This window comes from Theropithecus gelada, chromosome 8 (genome assembly GCF_003255815.1).
Source record: "Theropithecus gelada isolate Dixy chromosome 8, Tgel_1.0, whole genome shotgun sequence".
Taxonomy (NCBI): domain Eukaryota; kingdom Metazoa; phylum Chordata; class Mammalia; order Primates; family Cercopithecidae; genus Theropithecus; species Theropithecus gelada.
The window spans coordinates 73,540,266-73,561,409 of record NC_037676.1 but is presented as its reverse complement, the minus strand read 5'-3'; the positions used below and the strand labels follow the sequence as shown (position 1 = coordinate 73,561,409).

The following is a 21,144-nucleotide window of genomic DNA, read 5'->3' as shown; positions in this document are numbered from 1 at the left end:
GGACAAGGTGGCAGTACATTGAGGGAGTTCCTATACAATTCTGTTCAGACCCTTAAACGGCTCCCATTCATCTCTATGGGTAAAAACCAAATCCTTAAAAAGCCCACAAGCCCTGTCATCGTCTGCCTCAGAGACTGTCTGACCTTGTTGCCTGCCCCCCTTGCTTACTGCTCTTCCTCCCACGTGGTAGACGTGCTCCCCACATAGTGCCTTTTTCGCTGGCAGTTCCTTCCTTGCATACCTGCCTTTATCTCCCTGACTTCAAGTCTGTGCTCAAATCTCGCCTTCTCATTGAGGCCCACCGTGACCACCCGACTCAGTGCAGCTCTCCTGTTCTACTTCTGTTCTACCAGGCCAGGTTCCTCCCTACTCTTTCCTGCCAATAATTATGAGCCTTTTGCAAATGCTGTCATTCTCTTGTGCATTATGTTTAGTGTTGGACTCTCACCCTACCAAAACGTAAGCTTGTATTGGCGGGGATTCTGTCTTGTTTGGTTCACTTCTGTATCCCTGACACCTAAAACAGTACCTGCCACATATTAGGCACTCACATATTTGCCTAATATTTGCCATGTATTTGAATTAAAGAAAACGTGAATGAACAAATGATGGCTTCTACTTTTTCCTCTGAAGTGACTCAAAATGAGAGTAGTGATAGGCATATGAGCTTGAAGAGTTGAAGAAGACTGAAATTGACTTAGTAGATGCTGGGGAAGTCTGAAGCTGCCTAGAAAGAGAAGGGGATGGACAGTAGAGCTGAAGGTTCAACAAGGCTGGAGCTAATGAACATGGGCCTGTATGATGGAGTGATTTTTCTCTATAAGGGCTTAGCAGACCACGTAAAAAGACACTGGGCTTGATCCAGGGTCAAGGGTTTGCTAGGTAGAGCATGGTAGAATATGAACTTAAGAAAATTGAGAGTATCAATAAAGGAATGGTTTAAAATAATTTTTCATGTATTCAAGACATGTAGAAAGAAGGAGAGGTAGGGGCTAATACCTTGAGAAAAGATAGGGATGTCAAGTGTTCTTCATCTCTTGATGAGGTTGGATAACACATGAAATGAGAACAAAGGAATGAAAATTCCAGACAGAAATGATGTTCCTTACTTAAACTCAATGAGGCCTTCACCACATGCCTCTGTTGTTAGTTTCTCAGCCTTCATCACTACTTTTAGGATTAATGCTTGGTTTCTGTCTTCCTGCCAAACTATAGCCCTATGAGAACAGATATTTTGTATTATTCAGTTACAGTCCTGGTGGCCTTCATGGTATCGAGCATATAGGAGATGCTCAGTAAATGTTTGCTAAGGAAATGAATGAATTGATCAATGTGATTATGGCTTGAGACCATGGAGTGGGGAAAAGGGGCCAGGATGTGGTCTTGAGCTTGATGACTGAAGGACAGGGTTGAGGCCTAGACAGACTGAGAAAAGCGGTGGATATCTAACCCAGGGTGATATTGGGGCTTATAGGGAGACATCACCAAATCCTAAAGTTTTTGATAAATGTGCAGTGTCCAGGATGTGGGTCATTCATGGAAATGTTGAAGATCTGTCATCAACCCCAGAGAAAGAAAGATTTTGTGGGAGAGTAGAAAGCCAATGATTTGGAAGAAACAACAATGAAAATATGTTTTCAGGTCTTTGTGACCTCTGGAATCTGAGAAGCAGCCTCAACTTGCAAGCCTCAACTTGCAAAAGATACACAGGAGAAGCAAGGGCCGAGAGGTTGAAGCTGTAAAGGATCTTGTTTTCCATAGTTTGATTCTCTGTGTTGAATGCAGAGGAAAGAATCAGGAGAGCTGAAGGGGTTGAGTGAAGGCATAGGAAGCACAGAGCACCCTGGAATCGATATTCTCTTATTTTTACATTTTCTTTTCTCTCTCTTTTATAAATGATAAAAGAGACAAAAATCAACATACTGGAATGGCTATGAACAGGGCTTAGGGTTTGTAAAATAAAGAAGTTTCTAAGTCTTTAACTCCAAGCTGTCCTTTACCTCTGTGGCCACCACTCCTACTTTCTTCTCCACAATGGCTTAAAAATTCACATGAACCTGGCCGGGCACAGTGGCTCACGCCTGTAATCCCAGTACTTTGGGAGGCCGAGGGGGGTGGATCACGGGGTCAGGAGGTCAAGACCATCCTAGCTAACACGGTGAAACCCTGTCTCTACTAAAAATACAAAAAATTAGCTGGGCGTGGTGGCGGGCACCTGTAATCCCAGCTACTCGGGAGGCTGAGGCAGGAGAATCGCTTGAACCCAGGAGGTGGAGGTTGCAGTGAGCTGAGATGCACCACTGCATTCCAGCCTGGGCGACAGGGTGAGACTCTGTCTCAAAAAAAAAAAAAAAAAAAAGAGTTAAAGATTCCCACCCTAACTATTATTCGTGTCATAACAAAATAGACGGTGAGGATAAAGAAGAAATGGAGCCACTCTGATGTTGGTGATTGCTATCTCCACCTCTCTTTCAAGGAGCCCTAGCACCTGCAAGCCTTGAGGACATAGTGACTCACTCTTCCAGGGAAGCCCTCAGGGATCTTGGTGTGGGGAGAGTGAAAGAAAGGGGAGGCTGGTTTTCCAAGGCATGTGGCTGAACTGAAAATTGCAGCATTGTTTATCATGGTTTCAAAATATTGTAAAGAGATGCCCATTTACTCTTTATCAATGAAAAACAATATTTTAATGATTTCAATTTTAAGAACAAGAGGGATTGCAAATAAAGTGTTTTTAATATCTTTGCTGCCTCTGCCATTTCTACAAAGCCTACATTTGTTAAGTTGTTAAGTAAAATGCTAGTTGATGTCTGGTGATATTTGAAAATTGAAAATAGAAGCAGGAATGCTTCTGGAGGAGAAAAAATATTGTGTAACAAATATGGTTTCTTTATTTAATTGTTCATAAAAGGTCTGATTCATTCATTCAACAATTATTTATTGAGCACCTGCTATATGCCAAGCAATGTTCTAGGCAGTGGGAATATAGCAGTGAAATGGTACACAGGGTCTCTGCCCTCATGGAGCTTTCATTCTTTGGGAGAGACAGATAATACATGGGTAAGTGTTAAGTGCTGGTGTACATAAACAGGCAACTAAAAGTACTAAGAAGAAAACAAAAGCTGATCAAAGAATTTAGTAAAAGAATGGATGGGAGTCTCTTTTAGAGGAGAGGGCATCTGAGCAGAGATCTTGGTGAAGGACAGGAATAAGTTTGGGTTCACTGAAATGTGATAGGAGGATAATGGAGGGCTTGGAGTTGAGGGTCAGGGAGGTTTGTGGCATGACTTAATTTATGTTTTTAAGAGGTCACTGTTTGATGCATGGAAGGTGCTTTATGGGGAGAAGGGTGAGGTGAGGGCACGTGGAAGGAGGGAGACCAACGTTTTCCTCGCTCAGAAGAAAGATGACTGTGTTAGTTCATGTCTTCCTAGAAGAGCCACCAAGGCAGGATTAACTGTACCAGGATTTTATTAAGGAAAAGGAGAGAGGGAAGGAAGGAAGGTTAAGTTAGTTGGGAGTGCAGTCTAAGAACATTTCAGCAAGGCCATCAGAGGAGCCCCAGGTCTCCCAGGAATAGGCAGGCCTACCTTAGTATTCCTGGTGCATTGTCACTGGTTGGGTTAAGCCCTTTGAAAGTGTCCCCTCACCCCTGCCCTGCATGGCATGGATGCATTGCAGGGCTTAACAGCTAGGCCCTTGTTCAGCTTCATCCCCTGCAGCAGAAGAACGAGGAGATACATCTTCTATTTGCCACAACGTTGGTGACTGGAACAGAGTGATAGATGAGAAGTGAGAAGCTGTGAGGTTTGGGGTATATTTTGATGAGAAAGCAGACTGGACCTATGATCAAAGGGTAGGTGGGGTGTGAGGAAAAGAGAAGAGTCAAAACTTTACTTCTAAGCTTTTGACCTGATTGTCCGGCTGAATAGTGTTGACATGAAGGAGCCTGGGGGAGGAATGAGCTGAGGACCTGCCAATTTCAAGAGTTGTTGCTCCTCCCAGAGGTCCCAAGATTGTGATTATTATTCACTTTTGATTCCCCTCTCCCTTTCTACGAAAAGATTGGAGGAGCTTCTTTCTGTGTTGGACATAGAATGGAATAATTGAAACAGATAAAGAGATATTGGTTGTCCGTATATTCCCAAGGCTCTGTGGCAGGTGTAATTTGGAGTTTTCTAAGGGTAAAATGACTGTTTAATTTACCTTGATAGATGATCTGGGGTCATTCCCTTTGTTTTAGGTTGTTTTTGTCCTATGAAATTAAAATTAGTCTGAATTCCTGGGTTACTGTTTGGAAAGTTTAAAGTGTTTCATGCCATTACTGAAAAGGTACTTGAGGTATAAGATGGCAGATTTTTGAATACAGGCCACACAGAGATTGTGGAAGCCATACAGGGGTTTGAATTTAAAGAAAGCCCAAGAAATACCATTTGACCCAGCCACCCCATTACTGGGTATATAACCAAAGGATTATAAATCATGCTGCTATAAAGACACATGCACATGTATGTTTATTGCGACACTATTCACAATATCAAAGACTTGGAACCAACCCAAATGTCCATCAACGATAGACTGGATTAAGAAAATGTGGCACATATACACCATGGAATAAAAAAGGATGAGTTCATGCAGCCATAAAAAAAGATGAGTTCATGTCCTTCGTAGGGACATGGATGAAGCTGGAAACCATCATTCTGAGCAAACTATCTCAAGGACAGAAAACCAAACACCACATATTCTCACTCATAGGTGGGAACTGGACAGTGAGAACACTTGTACACAGGGTGGAGAACATCACACACCGGGGACTGTCATGGGGTGGGGGGAAGGGGGGAAGGATAGCATTAGGAGAAATACCTAATGTAAATGACGAGTTAATGGGTGCAGCAAACCAACATGGCACATGTATACCTATGTAACAAACCTGCACGTTGTGCACATGTATCCTAGAACTTAAAGTATGATTTAAAAAATTTTAAAAAGCCCAAAAGATATGACGACTTACATGGCCTTTGACACATTCAGTAATTTTAAGCACACCTAACTAGGTGAGTAGTTATAAGACAGCATTGTGGGTTCTTCACATTTATTTCATAAGGGATACTACTTACTGCAATCTATATTGCTAAAGAGCTGAATTAGGTTTATTATGTATGTTTATATAAAACTTAAAATAATTAACCCATTCTTCACATTATTGTGGTTTTAAACATCTACTTTGCTTATGCCCTAATTCTCACATTCTTTTTAAACAAACAGTGTGTGTTGATTCCCTCTACCACATGCCAGGCCCTGTCAGGTGCTGAGGAAACAGGATAATAAGAAGTCTAATCCCTCTCTTCTATAAATTGCAGTCTTTAACTGACCATCCCACAGTTCTTTATGTGTCATCCTTCCCACGCGTATCAGACAGAACTAGTCTTTGCACCTTCGCACCTGTGGCATCTAGCACCGCACCTGGAACAGAGTAGTGGCTCCGTAAGTGCCAGATGATGGGGTGTACCAGCTGGGCTGGGTTGCCATCTCTTCAGTACAGATGCTGTCTCTGCCAAGCGGCCAGCCAGATGTTTGAAGTCTGGGAGCTTACAAGAGTGGTACGAATCTAGATCTACTGTCCCTGGACAGGCCTTGTTTGTTTTACAAGGAAAGGATTACTCATAGATTTGAAGACTCTCATCCAATTCTACCACTGTCGTCCCAAACAAAAGCTGGAAAATTGAATTAGAGAAACACAAATGTACCAGTGTGACAATGGGAAAACTTTATGAAACTTTGAGTACATGGAACCTTCTAAAAGGATTTTAGTGTAGAATAGAATTAATAAATAATAGAGCCTCCGAAGATAGTAATTGTTGGTAGAAGAATAAAATAAACTTATTATATCTTATAATAATTGCCGCCAAGGAATATGCATCTTAGCCTGATAGAGATTAGGGAATTGGAGGAAAAAAATATGTACATGTGATAAACGGAAATATGTGTAGATATATATGTATGTATATAAACATACACATATATGTAGATTTATATGTATGTCAATTGACTCTGTTTACAATGAAATAAGCTGAAACTGCCATTTTCAGGACTTTGTTAACATAGGTTTTTGCTTCTTTAGTTCGGAATTAGAGTACAAGAACATTTGCTAGGACTTTAGTGCATTATTTAATCAAGTGAATGTGATTAAGAAGAAAAGTTCTGCATGAATGCTTAAATACCTCTTTAAAAAATAAAGGCAAACCTTTTTTTAGTTGAACATTGAAGTTGATCACATATAACCAAAAGGCAAAGGAACACCCGGATCAGCACAGGAAAAAACAGGCTTAGCTTGCAACTTGAGAAATTTAAGATAGTTATAGGAATGCATTTTTACTAAAAACCATTGCTAAATCAATGCAGGCAAATGAGGATCTATCCTGGTTCTTGTCACCTGAGAGAAGATTAGACCACCTTTCTTGGTAATATGGCCTCAGGTTTGTGTGTTCTCACTGAACACAAACAATAGGCCGGCTGACCTTTCACATTCCCACCCAATCCTGCAATTCAGCTTCATACCTCCCCTTTCAGCACAGCTTTCCAAACAGTAGCCAGGACTCCTCGTACTATTGAAGTATTGCCACTGTAAAAACTCACAGCATGCCGGCAGGTATTTGAGAAGATTGTGATGATGTTTTCTAACAGTTCATTTAAAACTAGAGCCCTTAATCAGTTTCTATTCGTTCCTCTTTATAGTTTCTGTTAGGTGGAACCATATGAAATTGCCATCTCTGCAGGTCACAAAGATCAAATATCTGAAATTACATATGGCCAATCTATAGCTGAAAATATATCAGTGTTTTCTGTATATTTTGTATTTTGTTTGGATTATTGTGCATTATTTTGTTTTGTTTTGTTTTTCAGCAATTGGGAGCAGTAGCTTCAGCCCACGACCAACTCACCAGTTCTCTCCACCACAGATTTACCCTTCCAAGTAAGATGTATTTTTCTCTTAATCAATAAATAACTTCTCTGAGTAGACTTTTATTTATTTCAAGTCATGTCTGTGCCCACATGTTCCATCTTAATTTAAATGAAAGTGCATTTCATAGAGATGTAAATATATTGACACAAATTTATTTTGAGCATCATGTAGTGGAGACACTGAAGTATTTCAGTGTTTTGTCAATTCTGTGTGAAAGTTTTACTTTAAGATACAATATTTAGCTGGAATTTGTGATGTGGTTGTTAATCAGTTTGCATGTTTCCATCTAATGCATGGGCTTTCTATTTTCTGTCATTTCTGACAAATAGCAGACCATACCCACATATTCTCCCTACCCCTTCCTCACAAACTATGGCTGCATATGGGCAAACACAGTTTACCACAGGAATGCAACAAGCTACAGCCTATGCCACGTACCCACAGCCAGGACAGCCGTACGGCATTTCCTCATATGGTGAGTAACCTGCTATTATAGTGGTGGTATTATCGCATGGGCATGCATGTATTAACATATTTGAGTGGTACTTGAAGACCCAATCCTCGGCCAGTTTAGAAAGTGTTGTCACGTTCCGTGTGTAAATTCTTAGTGTGATTGTTTCTAATGAGCCTTATAAGAACTGGCAGCAGCTTATCTTGAGGTCAGAGGTAGCGAAAAGATTGTGTGGTTCGTATGCCTTCTGCTCTCATTTTTCTCCATTTATATCTCAACCCTGAATTTGCCATTTGAGCACTGGGCTGTGGAATCCAAGATATTTTTGTGCATATTTGTGATAAAACGTCTGTAAATGAAGTCTTTGGGGGTACAGATTCATTTCCTATTTATCAGATGCCTAGCTGTGATTAGGGACGTACAAGTAGAATTCAACAAACTCTTGCTTTAAACTCGAGGGTGGTAATAGTCTCAAATTTCAGCATTATCGACCATTAGGAAAAGTGATCTATATATCACTGCCTGGACTGCACTTTGAAGAGGCAAATCAGGAAACATTTAAAGCTCACATAGACATTTGTTCCTTCCCACCTGGAGATTATCTTTATCTTGGTGTAATTTAATTCACTTGTTACGGGTCAATACCTGTAAATTAAAAATAAATCCAACAAAATCTCGAAGCTTAATTAAAAAAAAAAATCTCAGAATTTCAAAATACGTTTTCTTCCATTAAATTGTCATTGCGATTCTAAGTAGATTGAGCTGAATAGAAACACTTGAATTATTGGCATTTTATTAAGAAAAGAATAAAACTGGCCGGGCGCGGTGGCTCAAGCCTGTAATCCCAGCACTTTGGGAGACCTTGACGGGTGGATCACGAGGTCAGGAGATCGAGACCATCCTGGCTAACACGATGAAACCCCGTCTCTACCGAAAAATACAAAAAATTAGCCGGGCGTGGTAGTGGGCGCCTGTAGTCCCAGCTCCTCGGGAGGCTGAGGCAGGAGAATGGCGTGAACCCGTGAGGCGGAGCTTGCAGTGAGCCGAGATCGCGCTACTGCACTCCAGCCTGTGAGCGAGACTCTGTCTCAAATAATAATAATAATAATAATAATAAGAAGAAGAAGAAGAAGAAGAAGAAGAAGAAGAAGAGGAGAAAGTAAATTACTTTGTTCCTTTTAATTCTATCTCAAACAAAATCGACCATATATGAATTTCTTATAAAATATATACAAATAACCTAAATTTTATATGACTTTAGCATTTATAGTTTTATTTTAAAACTATCAGAACCTAATGTTATCTAGATAGGTATTTTTAAAGTAGACTTTAGAGACAGTCCTAAAATGGAATTTTTAGAATTATGTCTCATTTCCATAACTTTTATTCACAGTTTCTCTTAATAACATTAGCTATAGATTAAATTTAGCTGGAATTTATTTTCAAACTATTCTTGGACTAAAAGAAGAAAAAGGATCAGCTTCCATTCTATAATAGAAGTCAAGGCAGTCTTTGATTTATGTTCTCAAATTTTATTTGTGAGATGGTTATTTGAAGTGTAAATGTATTTTCCAGTCCACATGGTTCTGAAGTACTGTCAGCCCACCAGTGCTGTCATTGGAAGGTGCCATTCCCATCACGGCCCTGGCTACCAGCCACACACCTTTCTTCTTCCTTCTCCTCCCCATTCAGTCATGGTGGGACCTGGACATCTCCCTTTGCCTGTTTCTGAGCTCTGGGTTAGGGGTTCCTCCAGTTCTAAACCATTAATGAATGCCCTTGTCTGAAATAGCTATTCAAAGATTGTGAGATGAGCAAAAGGTCTGGGAATAGAATCAGAACTAGCAGAGTGAGGATGGGGATTGTAATGGGATAGGTGGGGATAGGGGATGGGGGAGAGAGTGAGGCTCAGTGTGGTGAAGGGCTTTGATTCCAGAGTTTTCCATGGTTATAAATTCCCAGGGAATAATTTTCAGTTCTTAGCATTTCCCTAATAACCCCCTGTCTTCTCTTTTGGGAACTTGAGTACAAGGAGATGCCCTGAGTACTTCTGATCCAAAAGTTCTATTTTTGGGGCCAGTGCATTGAAAAATATGGCATCCTTCTCCCCTTTGCTCTTTCATGAAAGAAGAGCACATAGCTTGGGTTTTAACTGCTGATAGTCAAAGCTCAGATGGTCTTACAAAACTTTCTCCAAGGACTTGTGCTCTTGACTTTCTATTGAGACCCTGTAAGAAGAGATTGGCATATCTTTTTATCATGAGAATGATAGATCAATGGGGAAACACAAATTCATTCTGTTTTTTGCTGAATCTGCTTAGAGTCTGCCAGTGAAATGAGTTTGCCACCTTGTAGGTAGAAGTCACAGAGATAGGCGTGGCTATGGGTGCTTTCTAGCTCTTTCTGCCTTTCCTTACATGTTCTTATCACAAAGATCCCCATCTGGAACCAATAAGCTAAAAATAGAATCAAAATACATGAATTAGGCTGGGCACAGTGGCTCAAACCTGTAATCCCAGGACTTTGGGAGGCCGAGGTGGGCAGATCACAAGGTCAGGAGATCGAGACCATCCTGGCTAACATGGTGAAACCCCATCACTACTAAACAAAAAGCTGGCCGGGTATAGTGGTGGGTGCTGGTAGTCCCAGCTACTCGGGAGGCTGAGGCAGGAGAATGGCGTGAACCCGGGAGGCGGAGCTTGCAGTGAGCAGAGATCACACCACTGCACTCCAGTCTGGGTGACAGAGCAAGACTCTGTCTCAAAAAAAAAAAAAAAAAAAAAAAAAAGACATGAATTATTGGCATTTTATTGGTATAGGTGAAGACTGGAAGCACATCAGTATAGTCTCAAATGCAGCAAGAGGTGGAAAATCCCTAGGGGTGACAACATGGAAAGAAAGGGATTTTCTAAAGCCATCATGCCACCTGTCTGGGGCAGGTGTATTTCCAGGGACCATTTCTATGTATGGGTTATTCATTGATTTGGGATTACCTCTACAGGGAAAAATCACATTTTTTAAATGTTAAGGTTGTGTTAAGACTTAAATGTTAAGGTCATTATGAAGTTATTTAGAGATACTGCAGGAATTAAAGTAGGCACTCTCAGCCAAGAGTCAGATTCTCCTACTGCCTTAAAACAATTACTTAGCTGCACTCTGCTGATGAGATTCCCCTAAAATGGAAATAAACAGTAAGACTACTGTGTATTCTAGATCCTAAAGATATCATTTATTTTAAGTACAAAGCAAAATTATTTAAAAATGTGAATTCCCTTGGCAGAAATTTTCCTCCCCTCCCTCTATGAAAATGAAGGAGAGTTGTTAACATGCATGACTGTCTCTAATTATAATTAATTAAAGACAGAGCTTAGCCCCATACCTCAGTGCTGCCAATTCCAAGTTCCAAAATTACGTTATTAGTCTGATGTTTGGGGAAGTATTTGGGGGCCACAAATACATCGTTTTTATATTATTATATAATAGAAACAAAGGTACTTTAGACTACATTGAAAACAATTGTAGACAAATATTTTACACTAAAAGGGACAAAAGGAAACTGCTGGTCGACCTCACTTGTTTATAAATCACTGCTGTTTTGTAAGATTCAGCTCATTAGTATTCTGCTTCCTTTGTGCTTATTTTCTGATAGGACCTAGATATTCAGGAAAAGCCTTTCCACCATATTGTTTAGCTCTGTGCCCAGTATTGCGTCTTTGGACTTCAAAATGAGTTGGTACTGAAATCGGCTTTGTAGTAGAAAGAGTAAAGGAGGGAAAAATACTGTGACTGTATAGTATCTAATTAATCATATATATATGATTATCATATATATGAGTGTATAAATCATATATATAAAGGATTTTAATTTTGACACTAGTCAATATAGCAACTTTGGGATCATTTAGCTAAAATTTAATTATGGCTATTTCTTGACTGTGAAGGAGATGATCTTCAACTCTTACATTAAAACAACAAAATGAAGTATGAAAATATATCACAGGAGTTACATTTTATAGAAGGGATGTGTGTTAAAGTGCAGTAAAACGAGAGAATAATGTGAATAGGCATTCAAATCTGTAATCCTGGATTTAAAAAATTGAAGTTGTACTTTATGGTATTTCATTGTATGCATATATACCCTTTATTTTTGAGATAAGATTGGGGAAGCATTTGTAGTTAAACGGTTGTGGAAGTGTATGTTTTTGTATATTTGCCAGCTTTTGAAAATGGACAGATAGATAAGCTATCACTAACTGATTTAGGTGCATTGTGGGCAGGCATCAAGACTGAAGGTGGATTGTCACAGTCTCAGTCGCCTGGACAGACAGGATTTCTCAGCTATGGCACAAGCTTCAGTACCCCTCAACCTGGACAGGCCCCATACAGCTACCAGATGCAAGGTCTGTATATACACATTGCTATTTTCCTTAACCCTATAGGTTGATAGTTAACTTCTAAAGTGGAATCTGATGTTCCATGTAAGTAGTAAATCAGGATGGCAACTGGATTGGGCTTAGAGGCAGGACACCTGCTTCTAGTTTGTTTCGTCACTAACCTATTTTCTTTTCTTTTTTTTTTTTTTTTTTTGAGACGGAGTCTCACTCTGTCGCCCAGGCTGGAGCGCAGTGGCCGGATCTCAGCTCACTGCAAGCTCCGCCTCCATTTTCTAGGCCTAAATTTCCGTATTTGTAACATCAGGGGGTTAGACTGAATGATCTCTAAGATTCTTTCCAAAAAGCACTAAGTTTTTTGTGAAGTTGACATTTTTGCCTTTGTGTCTTCTGTCAGTTATAAAAGAAATTAAAAAGTCAAAAGTCAGCCATGTAGGAGGTTGTGATACGGTATATACTAAAAACTTGCTCACTTGATATTACCATCCAACTTTTCCAAAGGGCTGTTTTCTTTATTTTCATTATGAAGTGAGGCTTGGGAAGTGACAGTCATAGCTCTAGAAATAAAGTATGTGATAAGTGTTGAATAATAATCTCCCAAAGACCAGTTGATCAGATTTACAGACACCCAGTGAATCTTTAAGAAAATGCTTGTAAGAATCAGCCCCTGGGTTCTGTTTTTGAAACTATAGGCAAGACATAATGTAAGTACAAGTCAAATGGAATGACAACTGTCATCTTCAAAGCTGGTCTCAAGAATGCATAGACATTACTTAAAAGTAGCACATTTGTTATCTTGCAAATAGATCTTTAAAGTGCTTGAGAATAGTTCTCACATAATTTAAACATTTTCCTAATATCTTGTCTTTACTACAGTTCAGTTCAATGAATCATATTCGGCCTCCTAATAGTGCCAAGCCATAGTTGAATCAAATCCCTGATTATCTCTTTTTGATTGAAGGGGTTCTTTTTATACTTGTTGTTTTTATATATTTTATCTTATTCTCCATTGCATTAGTAATATTTGTTTATTGCAGACAAATTATAAAATACAGAGAAGCAAAAATATAGTCTATGTCTCATACATTTATTACTATCATTTTATGTTTATCTAGATATACAGTATGGGCCCATTATTATATAACACAGTATTGCAACCTGCTGTTTTTAGTAACAAGTACATTTTAATCATCTTTTCACATCAATAAGTTCTGTTCTGTGATATCCTTTTAATGGCTACATGGAATTAAATAGGTATGTCTTATTTAACTAATTACCTATTATTTGACATTTAGAGCAATGCTATGCATGTCTTAATTATTTCCTTTAATTATTTCCTTTGATTATTTCCTTCGAATAAGTTTAAGTATAGAATTTCTACATAAATTGTTTTATGCTCCTTTAAGGATTTCCTATATATTTACACAAGGAAGTGCTGGGTGTCCAAATGTACACATTTGATAATACCTTTCTTTGAAAAAAGTGTCATTTTGGTAGGTACAAGATTTAGTTTTATACACATTTAGAAAAAACATAAAACATTTTTTCTTCTCTTCAGTGGCAGTCATCTTTATTTTATTATTTTTCACATTAAAGATCTCAGCCTTTTTAAATGTTTTATTAATATGTTTCCTTAAGAATGATATATATATATATGTGTGTGTGTGTGTGTGTGTGTGTATGTGTATATATATATTTCAATTTATCATTTTTAAGAGTCTATTTTCCTGTATAGCAAACTACAATTTTAGGGGACAAGATCCATTAAGCTTTTCATATTTGATTTTGCATTTGATTCAAAAGGCCTGAACTATAAAGTTTTGACATATTTAGTGATTACAAAATAAAAACTGTTTTATAACAGATAGCATTTATTGGTAGAAGGATATTATTTATGTGCCTGATTCCAAAACTTTTATGCAGCCTTGGAAAAGAACTGTTCTACACATGCTGAATATCAATTGAGTAAAGGAATATAAAGAACAAAAAGTGATGGAAAGACTTTATTAATGAATTTAACAGTCCTGGGCTCTAGTAAAGAAATGGATCATAAGGCAGACAAGGTCTGTTTGCTCACAGAGCTTTCATTCTTGCCAAAGAGAGAGACAGTAGACAAGCAACCAACTAAATGATACAATTGCAGATTCCTCCAGGAGATATCAGGAAAATAAAGAGTGCTGGAGGGGTCCCAGGGTCTACCAGGGTGCCTGTGGTATCCAGGTCTCCTTGAGGAGAAGTGGATCCTAAAAGTGGGAAAGAGGCAAGTGAAGTGCCCTGCCCAGAGCAGAGCTACAGAATTGTATGGTTCTGGGCCTGTGCCCGTCCACAGCCTTGCCATTACCTGTCCACCAAAAGCTAAGTACAGAAACTGAGAGTTAGCATCTAGAAACTTTCATAGTCAGTCAATAATAAGTTTTATGTTTATTGAATCAAATACTTTTTTTTAAAATGAGACTTGTACTCTCTCTTGTTTTAGAGAAATTTTTTTTTTTCTTTTAGAAGTACATTACTTTGTGTTTTGCTCAGTTATCAGTCTGTGGAGGACTAGAGGAAAAAACCGATCCTGGACCTCAGATAGTTTGAGAAATGTGCTTGAGAGTTACTTTTATCTTGCTCCTCTCCCAGATCAAAACTTATGCAGCAGAAACAATTCAAAACCAGCCATTAGAGTATAGTGCATAAAAAGGGGGAAATGAATGAGTAGAAAAGGAAATGAATTTGGAAGAAAATAAAACTATTTTTTAAAAGAAATAAGGACATGGATAGCACCAAATAAGGCATTGCTTTTCTATCCACAGATTTATTATCATCTGGGCTTACTGGATATTGCATTAAAACCTTTTGTGTGTTTTTGTACATCCCTTAGTTGAATGGCCTTTCCAATGGGACATTAGGACCCATTTCCCATGACTGAGGCATTGTTTCACATGACTATTTTTATAATGATATTTTATTCAGTTTTAGACTATTAGGTTGAGTATTCCTGATCGAAAAATCTGAAATCGAAAATGATTCAAAATTTAAAACTTTTTGAGCACTCACATGATGCTCAAAGAAAATGCTTATAGGAGCATTTTGGATTTCAGATTTTTGGGTTAGGAATGCTCAACCAGTATATAATGCAAATATTCCAAAATTTGAAAAAATTCAAAATCCAAAACATTTCTGCTCCCAAGCATTTCAGATAAGGGATATGCAACCTGTAATATGACTTCCACATATTAAGCCAGATGATAATATACTATTAATTTGAAAATTAACTTGCCAAAATGATGATGGATAATGCTATATAGTTAGCTACAGAATGTATATGGCCAGATTTGGGTACTTAATTGTGATTAATATGTAGTTATTAAATATTAAATGCAGTATGAATACTTCTTCACCATTATTCAATGATTTTGGCCACCTAGTTGTGGGATTCTGTTGACCTTTGAGTGTCTTTTCAATACATGTTTTTTAATATAGTAATTTGTACAACGTCTAAAATTATTTTCAAAATTCCCTCAGTTCTTTTAATCCTTAATGAATAGCAGTGATTTTTTTTTTTTTGCTTATATCAATTTCATCTTATAGCTATTAAAATGTATTTGAATCTTGGATGAGAATATATTTTGGCAACATGGGGGATATTTTTGCCTAGCTTTATTTCCGGGAAATCTTTTCAACTTTTAAAATATAAGGTATGATGACTAGTTATTCAGAGATTTAGCTGTTCGAATTTAATATCAGAATTTTACAATGATAGAAGAACTATTCTAGTAGCCCAGGGGAAATATTCTAGTAGCCCCAAAAACTGAAGTATGATGTGTATGCTTCCTTTAAGTGTTTTGCTGATTAAATAAAAATTATGATGATCACCTCTTTGGTTCTATCAAACTTAGAAAGACTGGAGTAAAGGTATAGTGAAATCTGGCTCCCTGGTTAGCAGTATGCGTTCTGGAGTAAGACTGGCTGTTAGCAGTTCTGCCTTTGCTTTCTGTGGGCCTTCAGCATGCGACTTGACTCCTTCACATCTGTTTCCTTATCTGGAATATGGGCGTGAGATCTCCCACAATAGTGTTGTGAGATGTCATTGACATTGTAAATCACTCTGACCAACCTATGGTACAGAGTAAGAACTCAGATGATTGTTGTCAATTTTACTGCTCTCATTGCAGTGGTGATTGGTTACTATTATTTTCATTATTATTATTATGGTCCAGCTTTCTGGAGTAGTTCCAGATTAGGTAGCATTACCTAAATGCTGCTTCTCTTCCCCCCACAACACACGAAATATAATTAAAATTTTAATATGTATAATAACATATATAACACAATATATTTTAGCCATGAAAGAGAACTTTAAGAAACCAATAACCAAATAAGCATAGCAAAAAAGGAACCAGATGTAATTAATACGCTGGCATGGAAGGAAACTTACTATCAACAAAGGTCAAGCTTTTTGTACATGATCCCCAAAAAAGTGGGGGGAGAAACAAAATGAAGAAGAAAATCAGAAGAGAGGAAAAGCTGTATGGTGACAGTGGTGAATGGGGTCTTGGAAAGTGAGAGTGAGGAAGCAAGGAAGAGTCACTGGCAAAAAATAAGCTCAGCTCTGCAGGGGTGGGAGAGAGTCAGTCATCAACCAAGTCCTTCTTGGTCATGAGAGGTCCTGCAGTCACATCTCTGCTTTGACTGCTAAGAATGTGTGGAGAAAGAGGTCTCCAACAGTCACTGAAGCATCAAATTGTATAGTTCAGAAAATTTGGGAAGAAGATGGGAAGGTGATAAGCTGTGCTATGTAGAGATGGAAAACACTGGTGCCCATACAACAAAATAAAATAACAATTGACATTTATTGTTTACTTTTTATATGCCAAGGAGTAACCTAGTTATTTCCCTTGTGACATCTTATTTAATCTTTACAAAAATCTGAACAGTGACTTTAAAAAGATAAGAACCTGGCCGGGCGCGGTGGCTCATGCCTGTAATCCCAGCACTTTGGGAGACTGAGGCAGGTGGATCACGAGGTCTGGAAATCAAGACCATCCTGCCTAACACGGTGAAACCTCGTCTCTACTAAAAATACAAAAAATTAGCCAGGCGTGGTGGTGGACGCCTGTAGTACCAGCTACTTGGGAGGCTGAGGCAGGAGAATGGCGTGAACCTGGGAGGCAGAGCTTGCAGTGAGCCGAGATCGCGCCACTGCACTCCAGCCTGGGCAACAAAGTGAGGCTCTGTCTCAAAAAAAAAAAAAAAAAAATACCTGTGGCACTTTGGGAGGCCGAGGTGGGCAGATCACCCGAAGTCAGGAGTTTGAGACTAGCCTGGCCAACATGGCGAAACCCCGTCTCTACTAAAAGTACAAAAATTAGCCAGGTGTAATGTCACGTGCCTGTAATCCCAGCTACTCTGGAGGCTGAGGTAAGAGAATCTTGGGACCGTGAGGTTCAGTGAGACAAGATCATGCCACTGCACTCCAGCATGGGCAACGGAGTGAGACTCTGTTTCCAAAAAATGAATGAATGAATGAGAACCTGAAAATGCTAAAGAATGCATAAAATTAGTAATTTAGTTTGTATAATATCAACAGTTAATCAAGAATGGTTACTCAAAACGGAGAATGACTTAGAACTGTCAAACCTTGTGGTTGTACATACACCTAAATTACAGAGTTTGCAGGAGTGGCTTTTAAAGAAAACTACAAAAAGCCAAAATGTAGTTGCTTGGTCTTTAAATTTTCTGAAGGGCAGGCTTGATCGTTAGAACTAAACCATTGCATTACATACTTAGTTATATAACTAGTCAAACACCAACTCATGAAGCTCTAAAAAAAACTTCTTAGAAAACTCATTTCTGAGCACTGTCAGTGCTTAACACTTGGACAGCCTTTAAAGGGCAGATTTGGCAATTTATGGCCATTTTGCCACTGTCAAGCCTTGTGAACTGGGCCAGCCTTACTTGGTGCCCTCATTTGCTCCAAGTGATCCTTCTGGAATCACCCTTTCAGCTCCAACTTTCAATGCTTCTGTCCTGCCAAGCAGGCTTCTGTGAATCTGACACATGCCATTTTAAACTAATTCGTCATGCATGCTCTAACACTAAAATTCCATGAAATAAAACCTCAGTGATTGGGAAATCAAATTGTTTTCACCTTTGCTGCAAGATCACTGTAAATTCTATTCCTGCTTTAATTTTTCTTTTGTGCACCACTAAAAAATTAGAAACTTAAGTTCAGCTGAGAAAGACAAAGTGTTCTTCCTCATAAACAATTGTAGGGTTCAACCTGAGGAGGTGAAATCTTTGCGTATTCATTTTTGACGTTTTCCTGTTCCGCAGTGTTAGCTTTGGTGTTTCTGGAAGAAGTTTTGGAATGGTCTGAGGAGGTTTTTCTTCACACACCATTGACAAAGCTGATGCAGATGAGTTAGCTGAATGGGTGGGTGTGGATGGACAGAGTGTGCCTGGAGACCCTTGGGTCAGTTCTGCAAAAAATATGTTTTTACTGCTGCTTACCAATCAAAGGGCACTGGCCACAAGAGTGAAACTGAGTGTCGTGTGTGAGTTTGTGTGGGTGTGCACGCATGCATGAAAGGTAAGAAAACTGCTTAGCAGAAGCAACTTTGGCTTCTGATTGCTTTCACAGAATATCTCCCCAGTGTGTCACAAATAACCTTTATTCTCCTTTTATGTAAAAGAAACAACTAACTTGAAATCAAATCTTTAAAAATGCAAGGTCTGCACCTATCGTCACCATCCATTTAACTCCACATACAATATAGATTTATGGTTCCATCTAATACAGAAAACATTGAACTATCCTTATAATGGTGGTACCCAATCATATGAGGAAAATAAAATTTTGTTTAGCAATTTGACTGAGGTAAGAAAGTGTAGAGTTCACTTGCAGAAGATTTTCACACACCTACAAAACAAAACCATTAAAATTAAGTTGTTACTTAACTGGTTAAGCCTCAGCTCTGTGGAAAACCCAGCTTTCCATAATAGCTTAGTTCTAGTGATTCTAGACTATTAAAGGTAATGAATATCTTTAGTCATATTTTAATCTCCAGTATCTAGTATTATGTCTAAAATATACAAATATTTGTTAGAAGTGGGGAGGTCTATGTCACAATGAATGTTAGAAATTAAGGTTCATAAAAAACTCTGATTTTCTTCATTTGGGGAAATGGATTTGGAATGTAGCATATTAAAAATTCAGTTAATTCACCATTTACAAGAGCAAAGACAAAGACATGGAATCAACCTAAATGCCCATCAGTGGTAAACTGGATAAAGAAAATGTGGTGCATATACACCATGGAAAACTATGCAACTATAAAAAAAGAATGAGGTCATGTCCTTTGCAGGAACATGGATGGAGCTGGAGGCCATTATCCTTAGCAAACTGACACAGGAACAGAAAACCAGATACTGTATATTCTCACCTATAAGTGGGAGCTAAATAATGAGAACGTATGGACATATGGAGGGGAACAGCACACACTGGGACCTGTCAGAGAGTGAAGGGTGGGAAGAAAGAGGGGATCAGGAAAAATAACTAATATGGCTTAATACCTGGGTGATGAAATAATCTGTACACCAAACCTCCATGACACAAATTTACATAACAAACCTGCACATGCACCTCTGAACTTAAAAATATATAAAACATAAATAAGACATTTCAGTTAATTTATTGTCATTGTATGTTTAATGCCATCTTTCCTTGTGTTAATACTCAGAGCTGGTTGGAGACATCACAGAATCATCACGATGGTGGTATAGAATGCCTTTCTGAGTGTTTTATTGTCCTAGAATATCAATAATGGTATAGGACACTCCCATCATCCTACACCAGGGAAGGTGTCAAGATCTGCCATGATAGATCGAAGGGCCTGCACAGATGTACATGTACTAAACCCAGAGGGCCCTGGAAACCCTGCTTTGTTTATTTTCCTTTAGGCTTTATTGCTCTCACGTAGAGAAGAAAATAACACAAATTCTCACTCCCTCTTGGTATATAATGTTGTTTGTTCTGCTAAAGAGATTGGGGTTCAAACTAGTAAGGAAAGACAATAAATCAAGCAAAGGTTTGTTAAAGGGTACGTGGAAGAGACACAGCTCTACCACCATCACACCTCATGCATCCCTGCCTCATTATGAGGTGGGAATGATCTGGTAACATCACCCTTGTTTCCTTTGATCTGCCTCTCTGTAGCTTTTCAAATGTATGCCTGAACCATTTCAGTTTATCAGTCATTTAGAATCTAAAAATTGCTTAACTAAATGTGCTGTTATACTTTAAAACTTTTTATTATCTATAGAAAATGTATTTTTACTTTAAAAGATAGTGGGTTTAGGAAAATATACATTAAACTTAAACAATTAATCTGTGCTAAAGCGTTTGAGATTTGCACTTTCTGGCATAAAGTGAAATTGAAGAATAGCTTTTGAAGCTTGCACTGATGTGCCAAATTGCCCCTTAGCTGCTTTGCCACTCTTCTCATATTTATTTTTTAGTTCTTGGCATTTTATGTTCTAGATTTTTTTTTCTTAAATTGATTTTATAAGTAATACTTTGTTTCACTTCTTTTGGCATCTTGTATATTTCAAGTGTTAAACATTGGATAAAAATGTCTGGAAATCTAGGCACAGCAATAATTAGTGACCCATACCAGTATTGTTTTCTTCATGAGTTGTTTTTAGTTAAAATGTATAGAAATATATCAAGACAGGTAAATGTAAAGGCTTTGCAGTCTTTATAACCTGTGTTAAAAGTTCTATTTGGAAATAAAAACTATTACTGGGATAAAGGAAAACTTGGTCATTTAAAATCTATCTTCTAAGGAAGGGGAAAAAATCCTGATTTTAAATAGCCCATCTGGCCTTCGAAAGCTTTTCCCCGGGGAGCTGCACTAATTTCTGCCACATAGATCGCGCTTGATGATGGACATAGCCCATGGCAAAGAGGCCAGAGATGGAAAGCAAATGGACTTCTGTGAAAATACACGAGGGACAAACAGCATCCTGCTTGCCCAGTAAGTGCTAGAAAATGCTCTAAAACATGGCAAGTACAGACAGGCCTCAGCAGGTTCCAGCATTCTTATGTTGGCTGGGATTCTGGTTTTTAATGTGAGTCCTTGTTCTCTCTGAAGTAGACCTTTGACCTACTTGTTACTCCTTTTTTTTTTTTTTTTGAAAAAAAAAAAAAAAAAAGCTTTTTGAAGTTATAACTGGGCAGTATTATCCAGGTTAAATCATACACAAAACTTTGATTTAATATTTTAAGTAATGTTTAAATAGATACAGGGTGTGCTCTTAACTACGAAGAGGTAGTGAAGATGTAGTAAGAGAAG

General features: G+C 38.3%; 1 protein-coding gene across 8 annotated transcripts in view; it reads left to right on the top strand.

Moving 5' to 3' along the window:
* The window catches only part of EYA1 (EYA transcriptional coactivator and phosphatase 1), a 335,219-nt gene that overhangs the window by 201,374 nt on the left and 112,701 nt on the right, over positions 1-21,144 (top strand). For 2 of the 8 annotated variants that reach the window (XM_025393819.1, XM_025393821.1), the window contains 3 exons: positions 6,901-6,970; positions 7,291-7,436; positions 11,675-11,812. In XM_025393819.1, the coding sequence (XP_025249604.1) occupies positions 6,901-6,970; positions 7,291-7,436; positions 11,675-11,812 (354 nt within the window). Of the gene's footprint in view, positions 1-6,900; positions 6,971-7,290; positions 7,437-11,650; positions 11,813-21,144 lie in introns of all 8 variants that reach the window. The other 6 variants (XM_025393822.1, XM_025393827.1, XM_025393824.1 and 3 more) reach the window with 4 other exon arrangements.